This window comes from Odocoileus virginianus, chromosome 17 (genome assembly GCF_023699985.2).
Source record: "Odocoileus virginianus isolate 20LAN1187 ecotype Illinois chromosome 17, Ovbor_1.2, whole genome shotgun sequence".
NCBI classification, from domain to species: Eukaryota; Metazoa; Chordata; class Mammalia; order Artiodactyla; family Cervidae; genus Odocoileus; species Odocoileus virginianus.
This window is the reverse complement of record NC_069690.1, coordinates 27984930-28012535: the sequence shown is the minus strand read 5'-3', so window position 1 is coordinate 28012535 and position 27606 is coordinate 27984930. Positions and strand designations below refer to the sequence as shown.

General features: G+C 40.2%; 1 protein-coding gene across 1 annotated transcript; it reads left to right on the top strand.

The window, feature by feature from the left end:
• Window positions 1–1345: 1345 nt before the first annotated feature.
• On the top strand, window positions 1346–27404 carry LOC110134197 (myosin-8). Its single transcript, XM_020888534.2, has 38 exons — window positions 1346–1555; window positions 2234–2377; window positions 2463–2619; window positions 4737–4764; window positions 4863–4971; window positions 5064–5156; window positions 5287–5350; window positions 6262–6360; window positions 6452–6555; window positions 6711–6849; window positions 7961–8079; window positions 8157–8306; window positions 9645–9815; window positions 10682–10991; window positions 11092–11159; window positions 12740–12827; window positions 12914–13031; window positions 13385–13508; window positions 13606–13742; window positions 15221–15476; window positions 17109–17351; window positions 17442–17618; window positions 17696–17841; window positions 17925–18015; window positions 18102–18491; window positions 18980–19106; window positions 19438–19556; window positions 19681–19877; window positions 20998–21181; window positions 21268–21433; window positions 21521–21645; window positions 22545–22853; window positions 23489–23692; window positions 24530–24655; window positions 24739–24909; window positions 25092–25196; window positions 25707–25802; window positions 27135–27404. Exons 1-38 carry the CDS (start codon window positions 1346–1348, stop codon window positions 27282–27284), a joined length of 5814 nt encoding a protein of 1937 aa, XP_020744193.1. The 3' UTR covers window positions 27285–27404.
• Window positions 27405–27606: the final 202 nt, after the last annotated feature.

The following is a 27606-nucleotide window of genomic DNA, read 5'->3' as shown; positions in this document are numbered from 1 at the left end:
AAAGGATCATTTGGGAAAGAATAAGAATTTTGACAGTGAGTTCTCAGCTGCACTTAACAACTGTCAGGGGCAATGGACTACTCCATGCCAACCTCCTTCTACTGACAAGTGTTGAATACTTGGGTGTTTTACTAGTATTTTTTAAATATCTGCAAAAATTCTTAATCTAAAACATATAAACAGAAATGAACATCTTCTTAAAACCATAGTATTTTAGCTACTTTTTCATGATTCACTGTAGTTTTTAGAAAGATTTGTTACTGTTTGTTTTAAAAAAATTACAAGAATTACACCCACAGGGTGCTATCTATCACACTCTAAATTAGAAGGAGAGATTCTGGCCCTTCCCCCAAGTAATCACTGTCTGGGAGTAAAGACAAGACCCAAAGTAATGAGCCAATGCTGAGACACATATCTATCAACAGAGGACAATGGCTTATATGCATGTGATAAACTCTTACATTTTTACATTTTTGTCTTTTCTTTTTCTGGATGAAGAGAAAAGAAGCCTGTGGAATTTATGCAGGATGAAACACCTTCTTCATGCTGAAGCTCTCATTCATTCCCCTGAGCTTAGATCTGTTAACTGACAGTTCAAATCCTTCATGCCAAAAGGAGAATGTTAAAAGAGATTTTGAAATTAAGGCAATGCTAAGTCTCTTGGTAACAAGCCAAACGATATATTAAAAAAAAAACACCCTAGAGTGATAACGATTTCTTATGAGGTTAATGACCCACCAAGAGATGTTTAACATAAAGTGGATATTAAAAAGAATTATTTGGCTTACAAGAGGAAAAAAAAAAGGCCATCTAAAAGGCAAAAATGTTTTGGGTAGCTTGGAAGATATCAACTTTCATTTGCACAAGACAAACTTTCCCTCTTAACTCTGTAATCGTCCCAGCAAATGGCAGATGCAAATATTATGCATCTGAGGACTAAAGAATGACAGTTGCTATAAAACAATCCATCAACAACTGTCTTAGCTATAGATATTATTAGAGTTTAGAGATTAAAACAGGCAAGGATTCCATTCTCACTCAGCTGTAGGTGCCCTAGCCCTGAGGATCAAGACATGCCATCTGGGAAGGAAATTTTCAAAGCCCTAAAAACGAAGCTTCAAATTGCAGTCTCATTCCAAACCAGCCCTGTGCTAGTGTTATTAATACTTAACAGAACGCTGGTCAACACAGGTCGGAAGAACAATTACAGTCCAGACTGGGGATGGAACCTCAATATTTCTCTCATTTCAAATGTTTTTCTCACATGTATGTAACTTCTGGTTTCCCTTTTTCCTCTCTCCCATTCTTTCCCCAAGGCAGAATTCTCTCTAAATAAATTGCAACCATGAGTGCAAGCTCAGACGCTGAGATGGCTGTTTTTGGTGAAGCCGCTCCCTACCTTCGAAAATCAGAAAAGGAGCGGATTGAAGCCCAAAACAAGCCCTTTGATGCTAAAACATCAGTCTTTGTGGCAGAGCCCAAGGAATCCTATGTGAAGAGCATCATACAAAGCAAGGAAGGGGGGAAAGTAACTGTAAAGACAGAACGTGGAGCAGTAAGTAGCAACATAAGGAGAAAATCCTTCCCATTTTATTTCCTCATCTCCTCACTTGAAGTTGAAGGCTTCCTTGCTCACAATTTACAAGTCTATTGCCAATCCAGACACCCTTCCAGTCCATTAACAGACATCAGATTTAGAGGGTAAAAGAAATTCTCACTTCTCCCTTTCCCAACCACCAAAAGAACTTTAAGCCACTAGTCAGCCTCCAGCATTTCCCTTCAATTACTCACTTCCCAGTCTAAATCTCCAAACTTGGGAGAAATAAAACTAGTTTCTATCAAAAGAATTATTATCTACTTAGGTAAATAATGTATTAATCTTCCCATTACTTCCTCCCAAATTGAAGTTTCTTATAATAAATGTTAAGGAGAAATAAAAAATTAAACCCATTGAAGTAAAATGATACAAACTGATAAATAAACCTGGGACATGAAAATGTGGGAGGAAAGAAGTATATTTTAAAGAGTAGGATGTATTCTAGCTCATCACAGGAAACAGATTTTTTTTTTTACCATCAAACTCTAAGATGAATACATTTTTGTGCTTTTATTTAAAGGACACTGAATAATATAATGGAAAGTGCCCACAATCATAGTCTTATAATCAAAGCAGATACACATAAATCCTACCTCCAACCATTAATACAAACTTGACTCTCACTTTACTTGCCAGACTCTCACTGTCAGAGAAGACCAAGTCTACCCCATGAACCCTCCCAAATATGACAAGATCGAGGACATGGCCATGATGACCCACCTGCATGAGCCTGGAGTGCTGTACAACCTCAAAGAGCGTTATGCAGCCTGGATGATCTACGTGAGCACCCTTCAACCTCTCTTTTTTCCATCTATCTCTCCAAGTAGAATCAAATCCCACATGTTGAGTGTTCTGATTTTCTCAGACCTACTCAGGCCTCTTCTGTGTCACCGTCAACCCCTACAAGTGGCTGCCGGTGTACAACCCCGAGGTGGTGACGGCTTACCGAGGCAAAAAGCGCCAGGAGGCCCCGCCCCACATCTTCTCTATCTCTGACAACGCCTATCAGTTCATGCTGACTGGTGAGTGAGTGATACATCTATTTACAGAAATGTGGAAACAGAATCTTGAATGAACAAGTAGACTTTGGGCTTTGATTACAATAATACATTGCAGCCACACAGGGCTTCACTGTTTTCAAGAAACTTTCAGTGCTGTAACGTCACATAATCTTCCCCACAGCCACTTTACAGATGAGCAAAATGAAGCTACTTACTGAGTTCACTGACCTGCCCAAGCTAACCCAGCTAGTAACTGGAAGCCTAGTTGAAACAATTAGCAGACCTCTATAAACATATATGTTGCTTTTCCATATTTTTTACTTTCTGATTTGGAGAGGGGAAAAGTTCAAATATATTTTTAGAATATTCACATCCACAACAATCAAAGAAAATACTTACCAGCCATAGCTAGAAAGCGTTGTGAATTCCTTTATCTTTAATAGATACAGCTAACACTGCAGCGTTTGAGATAGGACATGAGTAAAGAAAGAACTGTGATTTCCCTCCCAAAGATTTTGAAGCATTTTCCTACTAGAATATAGAAATCCATCTTTCTTTGAAAACATTTTTTAAAAATTTATATCAAAATCTGTTGCTCCTGTCTTATCAAAACATAAACAAACAGCTTTGATCAAATTGCAGGCCCAAATATAGCATTAAAACTTTTTATCAGCGTACACCAAATGTATTGCCTTTGGAAATATTCTAAATTCCTGAGTTTCCTGTTGTTCCATGAGATATTAGAAACTGGAGAAGATTTTGTTCCATTTTGGTTTCTTTTATGTTTGTTTTGTTGCACTGTTTTTAAATTGTCTTTTAAAGGAGAAGAGAAAGGGATAAAATATGAATCTTGCATTACAAACTGGCCAGCAATTCTACAAGGATTTCATGCTAGTAAACGGTTCTTTGGTTGTCAACAGAACCTAGCTACCTTCCAGAAATTATCTAAATTCAGACTCATTCCAGAGGTTTTAACACGCAGCAGTTGCATTTACACTGGTATGTATACCACCACCTCTACCAAGGTCCCCACTCCCCCAGGTTTGGGGGCTGCTCCAAATTCAAGATTACTTATCTCCAAATAGGATTCTGATATAAAACCATGCAAAACTGCAGCATCTGACCAGGTCAGAGACTAAAACATTGTTTTCTTATCTATGTTCCCACTAGCTGTGACATGATCTTTCATGATTTTTCTTCTATTGGAAAAAGAAATCAATCTGAATATGTTTCAAAATCTGTCTCTACTTCCCTAAACAGAGTTTTAAAGTTCTCTGAAGTCTATATGCACATCTAAATAGCATCCGTCTTGTATCTATTTCTCTGAATAGGATTTTTTAGATTTGAGAATGCTCTATAATCTATCCGTACAGAATTAAAAATTTAACAAATCAGAAAATTGGTATAAATCCAACATATCAGGCATACAGAGTGACAACTTTTGCATTACTTAGAAATGTGTATAAAAGAGAGAAATAAAAGGAAATGAACACCAACAGTTATTAATACAATTCCAGATCTCTTCCCTTTTTAGTATTACCAGCAGTCAAGTTAATATCAAGACCTGGGAGGAGGCCAGACAGCAGAAAAATATATAAACCAGAAGTCAAGAAGACCAAAATATCTTAACAAGCAATGTAACTATCAGAAAAATCACTCATTCCTCCCTGGGCTCTTTTCTTTATCTGCTAAATGAAACTTCAGAATTCTGATTCTTACTGAAATAGCTACAGATGAAAGTATGTGATGCCTGGAATTTTCTTTAAAATAACCAAGCTTGGGATGGGAATATAAATTATATAAAATTGGCCACATAGTAACTATTGAAACACTGTATACATAGCTACATAGGAGCTTTTAACAGTATTGTCTCTACCTTTGTATAGGTTTGAAATTTCCCATGAGTTTTTAAATTAATAAAATACCAGAAGAAACAGATGATTCTTTGCCTCTCATTTTCACAAATTTTACTCCAAGAGGCAAGTACTGTCTGGGAGCTACACACAAAGCCCAAATCACAGGCAATATCTTCAAAATGTTAAAAAGAATAAACTGTATTTAATCTGAACAGAGTCAATAATCTTCATAGTGAATGTGCACTATTTTTAAAAACAATGGTCTTGATTTCTCTTTCACAGATCGTGAGAACCAGTCCATCCTGATCACGTATGTGATTTTTCCTTCTTCTCTGATTGGTAGTGATTGTCTTAGACGTTGACAATGTGAGCTGTAGTTCTGATCTCTTCTCGGTTTTTATTTGACAGCGGAGAATCCGGGGCAGGAAAGACTGTGAACACGAAGCGTGTCATCCAGTACTTTGCAACAATTGCAGTCACTGGGGAGAAGAAGAAGGAGGAACCTGGCAAAATGCAGGTGGGTCTGATGGGCATGTGAGAATCATGATGGGCAGGGCTCTCAGGAAGCTCGGGACTTCCTTCTGTTTCTGCTCTTGTGTTTCTCTGCAGGGGACTCTGGAGGATCAGATCATCAGTGCCAATCCCCTGCTGGAGGCCTTTGGCAACGCCAAGACCGTGAGGAATGACAATTCCTCTCGCTTTGTGAGTCTCTGGGTCACAGAAGGGTTTTCTCAGGCCTTAAAGGCCCACAAAGGCACGTCTCAGTCGTTATTTCAGTCTCTTCTTACTCATGTGCTATTTTGTATGTAACATCGTCTTTTTCACTTGCAAGGGTAAATTCATCAGGATCCATTTTGGGACCACAGGGAAACTGGCTTCTGCTGATATTGAAACATGTGAGTAACACAAGCATTGAAACTCAAACAGATAAACCAGGGATGTCATTTGCAGGGATATTTTCAACACGTGGTGAGCACGGAGCCTGCCGCCAGTGCTGCTCGGGAGCTAATGCCGTAATTCTCCACAATCTCTGTGTGCTCTGCTTACCGCAGTTTCAGACTGACGGCTCTGCAGCACATTCTGGAATTCCAGTCTCAGAAGCAACTACGGCATTTTTTCCAGGACAAACAGTAGGACTATTCATGGGTTCCTGTATGTTATCTACAGGTTTACGGTACATTTCTGTGATTTGCTTTTTTTTTTTTGCAGAATGATTCACATTTATTGGTTCAAATCGAGTATCTAACATTTGCTAAACATGCATTTCACACTACCTGGTCACATTTGCACAGGTAGTCAAATTCTCAGAAAAGGGCCCATCGCTTGGCAGATGGAGGGTGAGAGGTAGCAGAGAGCCAGGGTATCAGAGCCTGTCAGCTATCACTTGGTCATGCAGGACTGATGGAGCCAGCTTGACAGGCATTCTGTGATTTGCTCTTGATCTGAGCTTTGGCAGATGTTTCCAAGGTAATCCCTCACCAAAGAATCTAAGGTGAGCTGAGGATGGAGGGGATATTAAAGATCAATTATAAGACAAAGGTCACAAGTCATCCATATGAAAAGTCGATTTGTTACTCGAGCATGCATACTTCACTCTTTCCTTTTAAATGGGGAGAACCTTGGGTAATTGCCATATGTATTTGGAATTCTTACATACAGTACCAACAGGATCAACCATTAAGCTGAACTCTCAATGAAGCCTATTGTAATACCCCCAATTTTAGCCAAAGACATTGTGGTTCATTTAATATCTCAGGAGCATTGATTTTTTTTTTCTAATTTGATGTCTATTTCCCCCTCTTTCCAGATCTTCTAGAAAAGTCTAGAGTTACTTTCCAGTTGAAGGCAGAAAGAAGCTACCATATTTTTTATCAGATCACTTCCAATAAGAAGCCAGATCTGATTGGTAAGAATGAATCTAAATTCACAGACAAAAGGTAATATTTTTGTTAACAACTTTCAATGTGAAACATACACCCTGAACTCTATGTACCTAGAAATGCTCCTGATCACCACCAACCCATATGATTATGCCTTTGTCAGTCAAGGGGAGATCACAGTCCCTAGCATTGATGACCAAGAAGAGCTGATGGCCACTGATGTAAGATATATACTCACTTTTAAAAAATCTATTATGCATGGGAATGATAATAGCAACCATACTGTAAGGGTGGTTACCTTAGAATATAGTGTAAGTTCACCAAAATATGTTAATATCTTCTGCCCTGCCCTTTGTCTTGTCATTTCTTCTGACAGAGCGCCATAGACATCCTGGGCTTTACTTCTGAGGAGAAAGTGTCCATCTACAAGCTCACGGGGGCAGTAATGCATTATGGGAACATGAAATTCAAGCAGAAGCAGCGTGAGGAGCAAGCAGAGCCAGATGGCACTGAAGGTACCAAATGAACCCCCAACTGGGTTTAAGACAGAAACTATGACAGGAAAAAATAAAAAGCTCTTCTAAACTCACATCTCCTTTGCAACTGAATTTCTGAAGGGCATACACACATTACACATATTGCACTCTGTCCTCACCCCCTTTCCTCTTAGCATCTCCATGTCTCCATCATTTCTACACACATCAAAAAGTTAAAATGAACCCTAACAGCCACTTATAAGTATGTATTTAAAAAGCACAACCTGGGGCCAGATCAGAGAGAGAATAAGACAGAACCATATGTTTACTTTGCCTTAGAAATGACAAGAAGGTATACAGGATAACTTGGCATATCACTGTGTTTCAACACCAACTAGGTAAACCGAGCAAGGGGATCCAATGTCTGCACAAACACAGAACTGGGTGTGGAGGATATCCCTAGACATCTGTGTGTGTGTGTGTGTGTGTGTGTGTGTGTGTGTGTGTGTGTGTATGTTGTCTACATGTAAACCTGCAGACAATCTAGGCATCAAGTAAGATAAAAAGAAACTGAGAAAGAAAAGTCACATATTCTATGGAAGGAATACGGAAATTACAGAAACCACCATGGAAGCTACAGTTATCTGCTCCTTTGAAGCCTTTCCTGACCATCCCAGTTTGACATTCTCTCTCTCTCATTTACATCATAGTCACTGGCAACATTTCAGAAGGGGACAAGGTAGGAATGATGCACTGAAATTTAGTTCCCACATTTTCAGATAAAGAAACTGGTCAATGATGGTAAGTTGGGAAAAGCAAAATTGAGATAAGATGTATTCATGTCACCTTTCAATCATACCTAAGAGCAGGGACTCTGGCTTTTGTATTTCCATAAATATCGGACTTAAGTTTGATGTTGCTAAATGACTCAAAAGCTGCTTGCAACCAATCACCAAAGGCCAGTGTAACTGATTGATCATTTATTAGCCAATACATGCTCTAATGTACAGAAAGCCTTGCCTGACCTTCTATAGAATTATTTAAAGTTTTTTATTGAAATAATAATGAAAATGGATTGGAGGAAAATGGAAAGACTATCTTAAAGAAACATCTGCCATTAAACCACATTTTTTGAATCGTGTCTCTGCAGTGGCTGACAAGGCCGCCTACCTCCAGAGTCTGAACTCTGCTGACCTGCTTAAAGCTCTCTGCTACCCCAGAGTCAAGGTCGGCAATGAGTATGTCACCAAAGGCCAGACTGTGCAGCAGGTAAGTGCACAACCTGAATGAGTCACACACTTCCCAGGCCTTTAATAGTGCCAACGAACATTCCTTTGTCCATGAAGGTGTATAATGCAGTGGGTGCTCTGGCCAAAGCCGTCTATGAGAAGATGTTCCTGTGGATGGTCACCCGCATCAACCAGCAGCTAGACACCAAACAGCCCAGGCAGTACTTCATCGGGGTCTTGGACATCGCTGGCTTTGAGATCTTTGATGTGAGTCATCTTCAGATTAATAAAAAGTGGGAGAAAGACAATCTGGGTTTTGATATATTGGGTATTCCCCAGTGGCTCAGCGACAAAGAATTCACCTGAAATGCAGGAGATGTGGGTTCAGTCCATGGGTCAGGAAGATCCCCTGGAGGAGGGCATGGCAACCCACTCCAGTATTCTTGATTGGAAAATCCCATGCAGATAGGAGTCTGGCGGGTTATGGTCCATGAGGTCACAAAGAGCTGGACATGAGTGAAGTGACTGAGCAGCAGCAGCATGCTGGGTATTCACTTACATTTTTAGTGTCTACATTGCTTTCTCCAATATGGTACCTAGGACAAAATATCTAGGAGGTAACAGGATAACAGTAGTAGTAACAATGGCCAAACTTTATCGAGAAGTCTGTATTCCTGGCACTCTACTAAGTACTTCAAATTGCTACCTCATTTAATCTTCACAATAACCCAAGAAGGAGTAACTAACATACTTCTAATTAAATGTGGAGGAACAGATGCAAAAAAAATCAGCACACTCGCTAAAGATCCTCCAGTCATGTAAGGCAAAGCCAAGATAGGAACCTGGATCTGCAGTGTTTGGTCCACACACAAGGCTCCTTCCTTTCCATGGAGGAAAAAGGAGCTCAAAGGAGAAGCACAGTGACAGTCTTTCCTCTTCCAGGTTCATCTGACACCCACCATTTCCCCTCTGGGTCATTAGCTTCATCATCTATAAAAATGAAGGTGTCTATAAAGTAATGAAGATTACTATAAAGACTTAATCAGATCTTCAATGCTAGACCACACGAGGTCCCTACTTTCACAGATCTGACAATGAGAATTTACCAAATGTTTGATATGAAGAGAAATTAACCTATTATTTCACTTTGTACATCAACTAAAGGTCTTAAGAAAAGCTTTCCTTAATAAAGTGACAGCCAAAGTGAAAATGTGAACTTCATCTTGAATTAGAGAGTGGGGGTGGTAAAAAGGTGAGGCTTCACAATAAATTACTTTCACCCTTAAACTGAACCATTACTCACTGGATTGTACTTTTGTCGTACTTTCAATGCACATTATTGCCCAGACAATCTTAAAAGGGGAAGGAGGTTGATTCTACCAGAACTCTTGCTGTGTGGCTGACAGCTTTAAACAATGCCCAGAAATCACAGAAAGGGTTCATGTCAAAAATGATCCTTTCTTTCCTGGGATTTCTGAATAAACAATAATTAGTTCAAATTTTATTTCATTACTGTATTCCACATATTTTCAATAAAAGATTTTTCAGTAATGAATTCTACCATTTTAAAAATCCATTTAATGTTGGAAATTTGCTTTTGTGCAGTTCAACAGCCTGGAGCAGCTGTGCATCAACTTCACCAATGAGAAACTGCAACAGTTTTTCAACCACCACATGTTTGTGCTGGAGCAGGAGGAGTACAAGAAGGAAGGCATCGAGTGGGAGTTCATTGACTTCGGGATGGACCTGGCCGCCTGCATCGAGCTCATCGAGAAGGTCTGTTTGACTTCTGAAGGAAATCTGAACTGAAGGATAACTTTCCCAAGTGTCTTAAGCCACTTCAGAAAGTATTACAGTAATCTTAAATAGACTGATATCAGAACAAGTTAGAGAATTACTTTAGAAATTACTTCCACTTTTCAGCTTTTACATAAGGACCAAAGAGTTTAGTTTCATTTTGTCCTGAGCAGTTTTGTTCTAACAGTGACTCAAATCCAATTTGAAAGCAGCATCTCTATTGAGATGGTCTACTTCACCAGAGAAACTACCTCATTTGTTTTAAATCTCCATTATGATCCAAGACGTCAGCAATAGAAATAACTATTTTCTAAGTCAAAATTAAAGCAGAGGTAACATAGCTAGAGCTTATTTGAAAGATAATCTGTTTGGAAGTCAAGAAGTCAAATTGCTTATGTTTGTTCATAATCTATCTTTAAGGAGATTAAGTACACAAACTGTCCTATAAAAGTTTGGGTTATTTATACTATTGCATATAAAGTAAACATCATTCTAAGTCACTAAGTCCTTTTCATAGGAAAATAAAACTTTGACAATACATTAATTCACCAAGTAGGTGAGTTAATGTGATAATTGTGATAAATACAGATATTTTAATGTCACCCCACATGCTGTGCTGACATCTGGAGTTTGTAGCTAGTTCTTCTTTTACTTGGAAATAATGCTATGGATCGAATGTGAGAAGGAATGGTGGAAAGTCATTCTAGTGATAACAAAAGGACTGTGAACTTGATCCTGGTTTACTTTATATTTAATTAAGAGTGCTCATAATTCAATCAAATGACAGCCACTATACTTTCTGAGACAAGATAGACTGACACCAACATCTGCTTTTCTGAATCCAGCCACTGGGCATCTTCTCCATCCTGGAAGAGGAATGCATGTTCCCCAAGGCCACAGACACCTCCTTCAAGAACAAGCTGTATGACCAGCACCTGGGCAAGTCTGCCAACTTCCAGAAGCCCAAGGTGGTCAAGGGCAAAGCCGAGGCCCACTTCTCCCTGATCCACTATGCAGGCACCGTGGACTACAACATTGCCGGCTGGCTGGACAAGAACAAGGACCCCCTGAATGATACAGTGGTTGGGCTGTACCAGAAGTCCTCAATGAAGACTCTGGCCAGTCTCTTTTCCACATATGCTAGTGCTGAAGCTGGTACTTTCTGTGCCCCTAATTTAACCTATCCCCACAGAAAGTTCACATACCATTCCAACCTCTGGGATACGTTCATTAATGGGTTTTCTTTTTATCTTAGACAGCGGTGCAAAGAAAGGTGCTAAGAAGAAGGGCTCTTCTTTCCAGACTGTGTCAGCCCTTTTCAGGGTAAAGTACAAATTTAATTCAAAAATTCTATGCAGGCTCTATGGCTTATCATAATTATAGGATTTAGAATAAATTAGGAGGGAATGGAATGTTAATAGGAATTACTTCAAATATTTCCTCTTGTTCAAGGTACAGCAAAAGCAATATTTCTGTAGGGCCAAATGTTTTACCCACTACTCCTTATTATGCTCATCTCATGTATTCAGGAATTCCACAAATGCCTTTATAAGTTTTCCAGTTCTATAATAAGGCTGAATTTTGAGGAAGCACAGCTGAACTTCAAAGGTCTCCCTGCGGAAAGCTGTATCTTTATTCCACTAATATTGCCCTTTGAGAACGTTCCTGAGTTCCTCTTTGAGAATAAGCCTGAGACACATCCTTTAGGACATCCTTCCACCAAAATGCATCTTTGTCTTTTGAGGTGGATTTAATTTTTTGTGATAGCTGAAAATTACCTAAAGCCAAACCTAGTGATTTAGATGGATGATTAAGATAGAAAAATACCTGTTAAGAATTAAATAACAGTAATAACAACATTACCTCAAATAATGTGATTCTCTTGGATGGCTTAAAAACTGGCTCATCTAAAAGGGGACATATGGAGCATCTGATCTAATGGCTGCTTTGTCAGGATTTCTATAAATTTCTATAGCTAAGTCTTATTCCTTTTAAAACTAAAATGCAAATACAACATATAACCTAAACAAGAAAATGGCCGTGTTCTTTTCTCACTACCAATTTGCACTATCTCACCAAGCACACTCTTACACATATTTTTAGGATTAGAAAGTCACATTACTTATTTTATATTCTAATAGTTAACTGATATATAAAAAATAAAGCAACTCTGCCTTCTCAAAGAATATACCTAAGAAATACTGAAAAATATCTACATGCTGGTTTTCTACAGTTGAGTAAATCACCACTGTCTATCATAATCAGTTATTCTGTTTCTGGAATAACTACCCCATATACTTCAGACTGTGGATCATCCTCAGGTATCCTAGATCCACCTACAGAAGGTCATATAGTCTCATGGTTTTAGACTCTTCAAAAAACCCAAAAGGTTACAGGTCCCAGGGAATAATAAACTCAAGAAAGGAATGTCAAGCATTGGGACAGTGACTGAGGTTACCACTGTAAACTAGTACTGTGAAAATTATTAGCACTGAGAGAGGCAAAAGAGACCTTAGAGGTAATCTCAACCACTTTCAGATGAGACCCAGAGAGACAAAAGGGATTTTAAGCAGCTCGTTAGTGACAAGGCAAGACGGTAGTCTTTTATTTTCTGATTCTCGCTCAAGAACACTTCATGTGCCTCAGTGCTACTTGAATTGGCAATTTGTTTACAGGAAAGATCCTAGGTGTTATAAATGAATACCACAGAGAACTATATTTCTCCCTAGCACTCTGGCCTTTCAGTTATTTGGCAGGCTACAACTCTTGAGACCCTTAAAACACAGAGCAACTGAAGCCCCATAGACTTAATAGTTAAGAGAGTGCCTAGGTTCATTTAATTGCCAAAAAAAGCAACCTGAAATAGAACTTTCTCATCAAGTCCCTTCTCCCTGGTTTTCTAGGAAAATTTAAATAAACTGATGACCAATCTGAGGAGCACACACCCCCACTTCGTACGGTGTATCATTCCCAATGAAACCAAAACTCCTGGTAAGATCTAAGAGCACAAAATAATCAAATAGACGCAAGGGTGACAGCTGAACTGCCCGGCAGTATGCACTCTGATCTCTTTCTAGGTGCCATGGAGCATGAGCTGGTCCTGCACCAGCTGCGCTGTAACGGGGTGCTGGAGGGCATTCGCATCTGCAGGAAGGGCTTCCCCAGCAGAATCCTCTATGGGGACTTTAAACAAAGGCCAGTCACTCTTTGTTGTATTTCACTAAATGCTGTGCTTGTTGAATCATTTTTACTGTTGTCGTCTGTTCACTGAGTTCTATGTACGCTGTTTAGTGGATATTATGAAGTAAGTCAAATAATACAGTCTTGTGGTGGTAGAACAGAATACAGGCTAGAGGAGGTGGCATTTCTTACAAATAGGAAGGAAGCACGCATTAGCTTGTGGAAAAATCATATTGGATTCACCAATATGGACAATTGGATTTCCTATTTTGCTTTCTCTCTTTTTACTGATGTTTCTTTTTGGCGTCATTTGATTTTCATATATGTTCACACCTTCCTAATGATTCATTCTTTCTTCAATGGAACAGATACAAAGTTTTAAATGCAAGTGCTATTCCAGATGGACAGTTCATTGACAGCAAGAAGGCTTCTGAGAAACTTCTTGCCTCCATTGATATTGATCACACCCAGTACAAGTTTGGACACACAAAGGTACAGCCACTATTTACTTACAGCTGATCCAAGCACCATCTGCTGTGTCTGTCTCTCCTGTAGTCTGGGCATGATCTGTGACTTTCCCTCTCTCCAGGTTTTCTTCAAAGCTGGCCTGCTGGGTCTTCTGGAAGAAATGAGAGATGAGAAGTTGGCCCAGATTATAACAAGAACTCAAGCTGTCTGTAGGGGATTCCTAATGAGGGTAGAATATCAGAAAATGCTGCAAAGGAGGTAACAACTATACAGAGTATCTGGACTGTAAGGTCCCCCAGGGACTTTATTACATCAGTCTTGCTCATTCATTAACTCTTCCAATTTTCAGTTCACATGCACTTCTCACCCAGTTCAGAACCTACTCCTACAACACATCAGACTTTGCCCAAGCCCTCACATTTGGACTCCCATCAAAACTCTCTCCTCCCTCATTTTCTCCCTTCTATTCCTCTCACACACAACTGCAGGAATCGTGTGCGGTAAGCACTGTTCTCATCAAGCCATATCTCAGTTGCAGTTCCCCATGGTCTCCCCTGTCAAATCCAAGTTGCCTCTGTGTCTGTCAAGGCCCTTTCTATTCCCCACCTCATCTATCTCTCCAACTGAATTGTCTTTTCCAGCAAGCCTAAACAGTTAGCTTGTCGTTTATATTCTCATGTTTGCACAAGCCCTCTCCTCTTGACCTAATTTATTCATTTACTAGCTCACAACTTCCGTTTCCTCTTCCCCTAATTAACCTCATCCAACTCCACTGACCTAGCATACTGTGTTCCCTGTCCTTACACACACGTTTTGCATTCAGTCTGCTCATGCACACTTATTTATTTCTGTATTATAAGTTTTTCCAAGTCTTTCCATATGTCAACATTATGGTTTATGCCTTCTTGGTTATGGTTCTTATAAATTGGACCTGTAGAAATAGAATTTCCATTTTAACAAGCTTGAAGAGGCAAACATACTGTTCAAAGGCAATCAAATTTTGCCAGTCTACTGCTCCAGTATGCAGAAAGGATATCTTTTATTACTATTTTTAAAATGTTATTTAAATAAAACAAATTTTGGAGCTCAATACAAGCTAAATGCCCTGTAGACATTAACAATCCAGTTGAGCAGGTAAGAATGAGGCATTTGAAAGGATTTGAGAAAAGCCAGTATATCAAGTGAAAAAGCTAACAAAAGAAGTTCACAGAGCAGATAATTCAGGGGTGATTAAATAAGAGGAAAGGCTTCATGGAATACATGATAAATCATAAGCTCAATGTAGGTGGAGCAATTCAAAAAGCAACCATGCCCTTTCACATTTCTTATCAGTGTGCCCACAGCCAAGCTGCATGATCAGCTTACAGCTGCCATGCCCACTCCCAAATCACTAACATTGTGATTTCTCGGATGTTCTTAAAATGGTGCATGCTGCTCATATCTCCAAAGTATCTCTCCTCTAAAGTCAGCTTCTTTGCTAGTGTGACAGGGTCTTGGGAACACAGAATTGTTAAGTATGAGCAGTGCACATTAGCCAAGTGGTCATACTGAGGACCACTCTGAGTGGGAATCGGTGGGAGTGTGTGTTTATGTCCCCTGCATATAAAATATACAGAATTTGGCATATCATTTATATGTGGGGCGGTCATTAAAAGGGGAGTTTATATGTTAAAAAAAATAACAACAATGTTGTCTCTAATGGAATAACCTACACAGATCCTTTCCTGTCATTTCAGAGAAGCCCTTTTCTGCATCCAGTATAATGTACGAGCTTTCATGAACGTCAAGCACTGGCCTTGGATGAAACTCTTTTTTAAGATCAAGCCCCTCCTCAAGAGTGCAGAGACAGAAAAGGAGATGGCCACTATGAAGGAAGAGTTTCAGAAAACTAAGGATGAACTGGCCAAATCAGAGGCCAAAAGGAAGGAACTGGAGGAAAAAATGGTGACTCTGTTGAAAGAGAAAAATGACCTACAGCTCCAGGTTCAATCTGTGAGTACCCCTGTGCTGAATGCACCACGTCATTGACTTCAATTGTACCATTTTCTTGACTTCACAAACACTTTGGATTTACAAATGGCCTTTTCTTGAAAAAGAATATTTCCAATTGCTTTTTTCAGTATTTCACTTAACTTTCAACATTCCTATGAAGAAGGCACAAACTTCTTCCAAACTGCAAATGGGAAATTGAATTTATTTAACAATGTCACAAATTTAACAGCCATGAAGGAAGCGGCTTAAAGGCAAGCCCTCAAATCTCAGTCATTTTTCTGAGAAAATGACTGCTTTAACTGCTTCAACCCAGCCTTAAATGTGGAGCCCTATTTTCTGAATACACATGTATAAGATTGCATTTAAACTCACAAGAGACAGTCATTCTTATTTCTCTCTGTATCTCTTTTTCCCAACCCCCAGGATTTAGCCCAACAAATTGACTTGCAGTTATTTGAACTGAACTACCAGGGTAAAAGGCAGAGCTAGTGAACCCTGTGCTTCTTTCTTTGATACAGATCCTGAGTTCTTAAGGTCTCTCCTCTGTTTATTGATTCAAGAAGAAGCTGAAATCAAAGTGGGACAGGCTTGGCATCAACACTCTAGCCAATTCCAATCTCCCATTTCCTTAGTCCAAGTCAAGCAAGCCCAACAATGTCATGAAAAAATCCATAAAAAGGATAGCTTTCTTAAAAGTTTTAAGCTATTTTCAACTTTTCCTATTGACAAATTAACTTATATGAGAGTTACATTTTCCTTAAACCACAGTATCACAGCCTCTTCATCTTAACTTCTCTTCATAGGTATTATCATATTTACTGAGTGTATCACTTAAAAGCAAAGGAACCCTGAAAAGTCCCCATTATCATTCATTCAAGCATTTTAAAAACTTAAGATATAAACAAACACTGAGAAGTTAAAGAAATTCCCCAGATCAGGGTAATCTAATAAGTTGGTGGCTGAACTGATTTTTATGAGTCCTTTAGTCATTTATAAAAACCTTATTGAGTTATATAGTTTCTCAAAATTACAAGTTCTTATATACTCTAAAATTCCTTCTGAGACTAATGCTTAAAATGGAAAAGGAAACCTTGGACAATTATAGAACTGTTATGGCCTATCAGGGAGGTTTTAAGTGTATAAAAATGCTTCGTGGAAATATATTCATAGGCATAAAAATTATGTTCTTTTTCTTTTTTAAATTCAATCTAGTAACTAGGGAATGACCAAAGCCAAAATGAACCAATTTGACTAAGTTGAAATCTTTGAATCTTATAGCTGAAATGCTCTTAACAATCATCTATTCCAACCCTCTTAATTACATGAGATAACTGAGTATAAGAGGAATAAGGCAAATTTGAGACAAGAACTCAGGCTTTGGTCCTCCCACTCTTCTATACACTACTTTTTAAAACAGTCAATTGCTTCAATTCAGCCATTTTTCAGACTAATTTGTTTCTAAATCTATAGTCCCAGATCTAATTGGCTACATTTCTCCAAACAATGGAATAATGTTCAATTAACTTATACTGAAAAATTCATTAGCATTCAGTAAACACTTCTATTTCATGCAAAGAACAAGTTCAAAATAAGTAACAAATTCTCTAATTAGTTCAATGAATCTCTCCTCAGGAAGCTGATGCCTTGGCTGATGCAGAGGAAAGGTGTGAGCAACTGATTAAGAACAAAATCCAGCTGGAGGCTAAGATCAAGGAGGTGACTGAGAGAGCCGAGGATGAGGAAGAGATGAATGCTGAGCTGACGGCCAAGAAGAGGAAACTGGAGGATGAATGTTCAGAACTAAAGAAAGACATAGATGACCTTGAGCTGACACTGGCCAAGGTTGAGAAGGAGAAACACGCCACAGAGAACAAGGTATGAATCACATTGCCCTATACCATGCAGAGACTGCCATCCATCTAAGCTGCTCCACTGCATAGGTCACTTCTCTTTTAACTCTTCTAGGTTAAAAACCTCACAGAAGAGATGGCCGGCCTGGACGAAGTCATAGCTAAGCTGACCAAGGAGAAGAAGGCCCTCCAGGAGGCCCATCAGCAGACCCTGGATGACCTGCAAGCAGAAGAGGACAAAGTCAACACCCTGAACAAAGCTAAAGCCAAGCTAGAGCAGCAAGTGGACGATGTAAGTGTGTTTTTAATATCCATTTGGAAGTTTTTTAAATTTCCTTTAATTGTTAATGAAATTTACTTTCACATTAGCTTGAAGGGTCTCTGGAACAAGAAAAGAAACTTCGAATGGATCTAGAAAGAGCCAAGAGGAAACTGGAGGGTGACCTGAAATTGGCCCAAGAATCCATAGTAGATATAGAAAACGACAAACAGCAACTTGATGAGAAACTTAAAAAGTAGGAACTCCCGAAAAAAATTCTATGTGACACCATCTTTCAATTCATAGGAGTACTAATATGTCTTGTTCTTCTGTCTAAAGGAAAGAATTTGAAATCAGCAATCTGCTAAGCAAAATTGAAGATGAGCAGGCAGTAGAAATTCAACTACAGAAGAAGATCAAAGAGTTGCAGGTGAGTCATCTCACCTCCGTTTGTTTCTTCACCCAAAAAACCTGAAATTGAGATGAGATCACGTTAATGTGCTGTGTCACCGCCAGGCCCGCATCGAGGAGCTGGAGGAGGAGATCGAGGCCGAGCGCGCCTCCCGCGCCAAAGCAGAGAAGCAGCGCTCAGACCTCTCCCGGGAACTGGAGGAGATCAGCGAGCGGCTGGAAGAAGCCGGCGGGGCCACTTCCGCCCAGATTGAGATGAACAAGAAGCGGGAGGCTGAGTTCCAGAAGATGCGCCGGGACCTGGAGGAGGCCACGCTGCAGCATGAGGCCACGGCGGCCGCTCTTCGCAAGAAGCACGCGGACAGTGTGGCCGAGCTGGGGGAGCAGATCGACAACCTGCAGAGGGTCAAGCAGAAGCTGGAGAAGGAGAAGAGCGAGATGAAGATGGAGATCGACGACCTCAGCAGTAACGCAGAGACCGTTGCCAAAGCCAAGGTACCTGATAGTCCCTTCATTTTTATTTTCCCAAAACTATCTTTAAATGAGGGTGATTATTAATGATAATCAGTAAGAACCCTCACTGTTCTCTAGCATTAAACATTGTTTATGGCACTGATCTAAAATTTTCTATTCTGATACGTTCCATTCTATCTCGTTTTTTTTTTTTTCTCCATTTATTTTTATTAGTTGGAGGCTAATTACTTTACAACATTGCAGTGGTTTTTGTCATACATTGACATGAATTAGCCATGGATTTACATGTATTCCCCATCCTGATGCCCCCTCCCACCTCCCTCTCCACCCGATCCCTCTGGGTCTTCCCAGTGCACCAGGTCCGAGCACTTGTCTCATGCATCCAACCTGGGCTGGTGATCTGTTTCACCCTAGATAATATACATGTTTCGATGCTGTTTTGAAACATCCCACCCTTGCCTTTTTTACTGCATTCAGTATCTCATCTTTCGTGGCTACGTGTCCTGTAGGGAAACCTTGAAAAGATGTGCCGCACTCTAGAAGATCAAGTGAGTGAACTTAAGACAAAAGAGGAGGAGCAGCAGCGGCTGATCAACGACCTGACAGCTCAGAGAGCGCGTCTGCAGACGGAAGCCGGTAGAGATTTCCCTCAGTCCCACAACTCTGTCCTAGACAAAAGCAGTTCTAGGGCTTCTGAATTAATAGCAATACTCCCATATTACAGTGGGGTAAACAAACTACCAGAATTTGCCAACAATGTCAGGGGGAAAAAAAAGCAAGAAATAATCAGCAGACTAGTTTATTTGTTACACTCCAGTAGCAATGCTGCTTTTTAATCTCTACTTCTAGCCAATTCTGTAACAATATTTAAAGTATATACCTGTCAATTATATGTATAATATATATACAAACCTTTAGGCTTATTTTTTATGCCATTAGCAAATTCCTTTACTTCTATAATTCTTAGGTGAATATTCCCGACAACTGGATGAGAAAGATGCTTTGGTCTCTCAGCTTTCAAGGACCAAGCAAGCATCTACTCAGCAGATTGAGGAACTGAAACGTCAGCTAGAGGAAGAAACTAAAGTAAGTTTCACCAAAGATCTTGGCTAATCAAATCTAAACATGTTCAGTTAGGTTCTACTTTAAGTGTATAAATTAAATATCACTGAAGAAATGAATTCAAGTCAGTGAACTCATATTTCCGCAGGCCAAGAACGCCCTGGCCCACGCCCTGCAGTCCTCCCGCCACGACTGTGACCTGCTGCGGGAACAGTACGAGGAGGAGCAGGAGGGCAAGGCCGAGCTGCAGAGGGCGCTGTCCAAGGCCAACAGCGAGGTGGCCCAGTGGAGGACCAAGTACGAGACGGACGCCATCCAGCGCACGGAGGAGCTGGAGGAGGCCAAGTGTGTACTGTGAACTCTGCAAGAGGAAAATGACTGGTTTCCTGGCTGAGCAACTCCCAGAAAGATCTGTGATGATGATAATAACATAATAGCACAGGCTAACATTTACTGAGTGTATACCATGTCTCCAATACTAACATATATTACACATTAACATTTAAATGCTTTGATAGCAGTATTACATCACATTGTTATCTGTATCCCTATTTTACAGATGAGGAAATTGAGACTGTGAGAGTTAACCAACTAACACAAGAGCATATGATTAATAAATAGTACAGCTGGGATTAGAATCAGACATTCTGATGCCAGAGACCACCTTCTTAAGTACTGAGGCACAAAGACAGATCTCTTAAAACTCACAATGGGGGCCACCCAAACTGTGCATAATGTCCAGGGTTAGTCTGAATAAAGTAAAGCCTTAGTCTGTGCACAGACTAAAGGAGACCTTCAGTAAATCTAGAGAATCAGGGATAAGGGTTTTTGCATACATTAGGCATGTATATTTGGCAAACAATTGGGAATAAAGCAAGAATGTAGACAGTTCAGAAGTGGGGGCAGGGGTAAAACCCTGCCTTTGCTTAGACTGCATGAATTGTCCTGATTTATTCATTTCTTTTCCTGGTGAGACTCTCCAAATATACATGATTAAAAGAAACTGGCTATTTTTCTAGGAAAAAAGTACATAAAATAAAATGGAAAGTCTGAGAAGCAAAAGAATATGCTCAGTATATCTGTGCCCAACAGTTAGTCTCAAATCCTTTTTGGAATGAGGTGAGATATACATCAATCAATAGTATCACCCTGGCTAATCATTCTCCCTTCCACACTCAATCAGAAGCCTGCAAGTCCTCAAACCGTATGCCGTGAGATACATACAACACCAGCTCCAACAATGGCCTCTAAGAATTCAAAAACAAAACACTTGAGTTCAAGTGTTCACCACTTTGGACCTTTTCATAGCTTATCCATCTAGAAAGCAGTTCTGGCTACCACAGTTTTGAAAGCCATGCTACTTGACGTCTATTTCATAATTCAGAATTAGGATTATGAAAGGGGACTGAGCAGCACTTGCCCCTGTTCCTGACCTCTCCCCTTTACCGCCTGGCTAACTTCTTAGGAAGAAGCTGGCCCAGCGTCTGCAGGAAGCCGAGGAACACGTAGAAGCGGTGAATGCCAAATGTGCCTCCCTTGAGAAGACCAAGCAGCGGCTCCAGAATGAGGTTGAGGACCTCATGCTCGACGTGGAGAGGTCCAATGCTGCCTGCGCGGCTCTCGATAAGAAGCAGAGGAACTTTGACAAGGTGGCTCAGCCTATACAAACTCCACCCATGTTCTGTTAATACTTAGTCTCCCTTTCTCCATCAGCTGACAATTTACTGCTTTTCAGGTCCTATCAGAATGGAAACAGAAGTATGAGGAAACTCAGGCTGAACTTGAGGCCTCCCAGAAGGAGTCCCGCTCTCTCAGCACTGAGCTGTTCAAAGTCAAGAATGCCTATGAAGAGTCCCTGGACCAACTTGAAACCCTAAAGAGAGAAAACAAGAACTTGCAGCGTGAGTGTACTTGAAATTCTCTATCCGATGTGGCCTTGGCAGGACCTCTCCATCTTCTGACCCCTTCTCCCTTCTGTTCACCCACAGAGGAGATTTCTGACCTCACTGAGCAGATTGCTGAGGGAGGGAAGCAAATCCATGAACTGGAAAAAATAAAGAAGCAAGTGGAACAAGAGAAATGTGAGATCCAGGCTGCTTTAGAGGAAGCAGAGGTACATATTATGATGTTGGGCAATGGTACTATGAAAGGGATCCATTATTACAGGGCTGGTGAAAATTTGAACTCATATAACATTGATGAAGAGCAATTTGATGACAGTTATCAAAAGTCTTAAAAATTGAATACTATGACCTGTCAGTTCTATCTCGAAGAATCTATCCCCTAAGACTATCCTAAATGGAGGCAAAGTTTCAACACAAGATATTCAATCCAAAAATAAAGTGATGCAAGCTATGGAACATTCATATGATGAAATTTTCTACAACCTTCAAATGTAATTAATATAGGGAAATATTTATGGTAGAGGATAATTTTTAAAGCAAGACATATATCAGCATATACAATTTTATCATGTATAAATGGACATGGGTTTGGGTGGACTCTGGGAGTTGGTGATGGACAGGGAGGCCTGGCGTGCTACGGTTCATGGGGTCTCAAAGAGTTGGACACAACTGAGTGACTGAAATGAACTGAAATATGTATATATACAGGAAAAAAAAAACTAGAAGAAAATGCACCACATTAAAATTGTGCCTCTGAGTGGAGGTACAATAGGAAGGTTCTCTCTTTTTTTATAAATTACACCCACATGATGCAGTGAACATATATTTTATAATCAGAAATACATATATATATATGTTTTAAAACTGAGAATTTCTACAATAGGAATTAGTATAGCACTTTATACTTTACAAAGCACCCTTATTACAGAGCTTCCCTCTAAAATCCACGACTAAGTAAACAAAAGGATGATTTACCTAGCAGAGTCCTAGAGCTGTTGTATTGTACTTTGTAAAATTAGACAAACTGATATTAGTAAGGGTTTGGCTCACAACGGAATATCCTCTGAATAGTCATTTTCCATTATTAATTGATCATTGTTTCGCTAAGGCATCTCTTGAACATGAAGAGGGAAAGATCCTGCGTATCCAGCTGGAGTTGAACCAGGTCAAGTCTGAAGTGGACAGGAAAATTGCTGAAAAAGATGAGGAAATAGAACAGCTCAAGAGGAACCACATTAGAGTTGTGGAGACCATGCAGAGCACACTGGATGCTGAGATTAGGAGCAGGAATGATGCCCTGAGAGTCAAGAAGAAGATGGAGGGAGACCTCAATGAAATGGAGATCCAGCTGAACCATGCCAATCGCTTGGCTGCAGAGAGCTTGAGGAACTATAGGAACACCCAAGGGATCCTGAAGGTAGGTGGGCCCACTGTACAGCCCAGATGAGTGAGGGATGTGACCTGTCTCCCATTCATCACAACAGCTTGTTAAACCATCCATTTTTTTCCCTTTAACAAATTATAGCAATTCATAGTATGAGGGAGCTAAATTAAGTACATGTAAAATATATTTTTAAAGAAATACTATGTAAAAAAGAAAAAAACCCAGAAGCCCAGAGATATGATATGAGAGAAATTAGAAGAGTTTGTCACCAATAGGTCTGGGGTTGAGTCTTAGTTTTGTCACTTACTAACTGCCTGATTTTAGGCAAGTTGTTATTTAACCTTTCAGAACTTCTGTTTCTTCCACAAAATAAGAATGAAACTACCACCTCGTAGGGTTACTTTTGAGGATCAAGTGAGAAGAGATGTCAAGTGATGGGTAGAGCAAATAGAAAATGTGCCATAAATGACCCTAGCATGTGAAAAATAACCAGTTGATGGCATAACAAACAACAAGAACCCCTAGCTGGTGACATCACCACTTTCATGCTCATTCAAATGACAGGCCTGTCATTTCCTGTTCCTGGTACCAGCCCATTCTTCCAGTTCATCTCCTAGGATGTTCACACCTTCTTTAGAGTGTCTAAGGCCTTTTTATTAACCTAAAAGGATACCCAGCTCCACCTGGATGATGCTCTGAGGGGCCAGGAGGACCTAAAGGAACAGCTGGCGATCGTGGAGCGCAGAGCCAACCTGCTGCAGGCTGAGATCGAGGAGCTGCGGGCCACCCTGGAGCAGACGGAGAGGAGCAGGAAGATCGCAGAGCAGGAGCTCCTGGATGCCAGTGAGCGTGTCCAGCTCCTGCACACCCAGGTGACACCCTCATATCAAACAAATACTATATACTGTGATGCTGTTGCTTCCGTTTAGTCACTAAGCCATGTCCAACTCTTTGTGACCCCATGGACTGTAGCCTACCAGGTTCCTCTGTCCATGGGATTTTCCAGGCAAGAGTACTGGAGTGGGTTGCCATTGCCTTCTCTGATCCACTGACTACACAATCTGAAAATGCTCCATTTAATGTTTCTCATCAGAAGCACATCAGCATTCAGCACTGTGGTGCTTACAGTCCCTTTGCCTTGCACAACATTCAGCATCGCTGACCTGCCCGAGCATTAAATACCCTAGTCATTTTGACAACCAAAAATATCCACCCCTAAAAGTTTCTAAATACCCACTGAGGTGGTATTACTTCCCTTAGAGAACCACCAGGCAAAATTTTAAGAAAATGTTTTCAGAAGTACTCTTCTGAATTACTATTCAATATTCCCAAAGGGAGCAAAACATTCAAGTTAACAGAAAATAGGTTCCTTCTAATAGAAGAACTCTCAGTGCCAGGTTCTCACAAAAAGAAGCAATTCTTTTTGAATGTTTCAAGGATAGAATACTAGTGATGTCTGTTTGACATATAATTGAAAGAGCAATTAATTAATATAGGCATTTTTGAACCTCACATATCCTCACACACAAATCAGATGGGCAATCAGGGAGACAGGGCAAACGTTGCAAAGGATTAACATTTTGCACGGAACAAATATTTAGTTTAGTGAAATCTTGCTATTAGGTCCCCTGCTTGCGCCAACAAGTAAGATTAATAAAACCCCAAGTGTTCAAACTACTAGTCTTACAAATTTCCACTACTTTTAACAGAACACCAGCCTGATCAACACAAAGAAGAAACTGGAGAATGATGTTTCACAACTCCAGAGTGAAATGGAAGAAGTAATTCAAGAATCACGCAATGCAGAAGAGAAGGCCAAGAAGGCCATCACTGATGTGAGCAAATGAGCATTTATTTAATGATGCTGTGTGTTACCTGCTATTACCAGGACTATTGTATTGGTTTATTTACTAATCAGGCAGCCATGATGGCCGAGGAGCTGAAGAAGGAGCAGGACACCAGTGCCCACCTGGAGCGGATGAAGAAGAACCTGGAGCAGACGGTGAAGGACCTGCAGCACCGCCTGGACGAGGCTGAGCAGCTGGCCCTGAAGGGCGGGAAGAAGCAGATCCAGAAGCTGGAGGCCAGGGTGGGTCTCTCAATCTCTGAATCTGGGAAGGGAAAAAGTCTCTCCCCTACCCTTCTCTCTTCTTGTATATTGATTCCAGTCCTTACCCTGGGGCTGAGGACATCCACCCAATATCATCAGTAGGTCATGAGTCAATTAATATCCCCCAAGACTGACTATATAAGTATCTTTCTTGATTGTAGGTACGTGAACTTGAAGGAGAGGTTGAAAGTGAGCAGAAACGTAATGCTGAGGCTATTAAAGGTTTACGGAAACATGAGAGAAGAGTAAAGGAGCTTACCTACCAGGTAAGGGGAATATCCAGACTTCCTGCCCAAAGAAAACCTACTGACTGTGTGATACTCAAAAATAGCTACACATTAGCTTGATATATATATATATATAAGGGACAAATCACACAATCACCTATCACAGGCACTCTCCTAAGCCACAAAAATCAGGAATACATTTAAAAATAGCGTGAGGAAAGAATATAGGTTTTAACTCCAGGTCAACTGGTATTGGCCTCTCTTACCTTTTAAACTCTGATAGGTTACCTAACACTAATCACCTGTAAATTCTACTCACCAGAGCAGGGAGGTAAGGATTAAAGAATTGTATAACTCTCTAACATAGTGCCTGTGCATAGTAGACACTTATCAAGAGTGGCTACTGTTAATACTATGAAGGAAGCCTCAGAGTCAACCACATTTACCCCAGGCCCACCTGCCATCATATCAAAGTGATTTATGTCACCACCTATAGTATGTTTATTTTATTGGATTGAATGCAGACCTTTTTTTTTTTTAAACTTCCAGACTGAGGAAGACCGCAAGAATGTACTCAGGTTGCAGGACCTGGTAGATAAATTACAAGCGAAAGTGAAATCATACAAGAGACAAGCTGAGGAGGCTGTAAGTATCTTTAAGCCCTTGAGGGAAGAATAAAACTTCTCTGGGAACAGAAAACGTATTAAGATAATGTGTTAATTAGAAAGAGACACTGATGTAAAGAACAGACTTTTGGACTCTGTGGGAGAAGAGGGTGGGATGATTTGAGAGAATAGCATTGAAACATGTATATAATCATATGTGAAATAGATCGCCAATCCAGGTTCAATGCATGAGACAGGGTGCTCAGGGCTGGAGCACTGGGACGAGCCAGAGGGATGGGATGGGGAGGGAGGTGGGAAGGGGGTTCAGGATGGGGAGCACATGTACACCCATGGCTGATTCATGTGAATGTATGGCAAAACCACCACAATATTGTAAAGTAATTAGTCTCCAATTAAAATAAATTAATTTTTTTTAAAAAAAACAGGATTATGACAAAAAAAAGAGACAAGTAAGAATATATCATTCTTAAGAGATGATATAAATTTGAATTTACTCCCAAATACTAATTATGGAATAAGATTTCAAGAGGAGATATTTTTATTATTAAGCAATTTGTAGAGGTTGGGGGAAAAAAAGAAAATTCCAAATAACCCACCTTTCTTGATAGCTGCAAAGAATCTCCAGTAGAAAATCTAACACCATGATAAATATTCCTCTCCCTCTAGAAATGGGCAAAATCAAGTATTCCCAAAAGCCAAATAGAAATCTTTTACCCCAACTGACTCCTTCATTCACTAACCAGTGTCATCAGCAGAGGCTTATCCCTGCACACTTGCTATAGCAAATTGGGCTGTGTTGGAAGGTTCTCCAGCTTCATCTTTCCTGGTTGTTCCCCATTCTTCCAGACACAACGTAGTAGGTAGGAGATAAGAAAAGTGAACACAAAAGGGAGTGACAGAACGGAAGTAAGTCCAACCAACAGAGGGCATTACTTTCTTCCTAGCCCAATTTTTCTCCCATCTCTGTATACCAGAGTCAAAACATATGGCAAAAAAAAAAAAAATTTAAGTGGAATTTTCCCAAAGTTATAGTTTGATCTGACATTTACTTTCTAACCTCTGTGACCATAGACAGGTCTCTTCCTCCTTTCCACACAACCCATACATGGTAAACTGATTTCACATATACATGGGTTGGGTGTAATGAGCCTGTCTCTTCCATTTCAAAACCTTTCCTTGTTTCATTCTTTAGAGAAAAAAAAGTAATTGAAGCTACAAGTTTGGTCTGGATTTGAAGTCAAATATGACAAACAGACCATAGGAAAGAAGTATCTGAGTTGAGGAAATAATCCTGTTTCGTGACAAGTGCAGTAAGAACCATGAAGTCTAATTCTCACAACTTCATTCTTAGGAGGAACAATCCAACACTAATCTCGCCAAACTCCGCAAACTCCAACACGAGCTGGAGGAGGCCGAGGAACGGGCTGACATTGCCGAGTCTCAGGTCAACAAGCTGCGGGTGAAGAGCCGGGAGATTCACACAAAAGTCAGTGCAGAGTGAACACACCTGCCCGCTGCTGCCAAGGGCCTGAAGAAATGCACAAAATGTGCTACTTTGGGTCACTTGCTTTGTGACGTTTATTCTCTTAATGTTGAATAAATAAAAGCCATAGTGAACTGATGCATTGAACCAGACTGTCATTTTTTTTATTTCCAGAACTACTTATTCTCAAACACAGTTCTCACCTAGCTGTTATCTTTTAAACAGTATATATGGCTTTGCAGAACATTCAGTGTTTGTACCTTTCTCACGACCCAGCATATCCCCTTTCCCATCTCCACCTCCACCACACACACACACACACACACACACACACTTATCT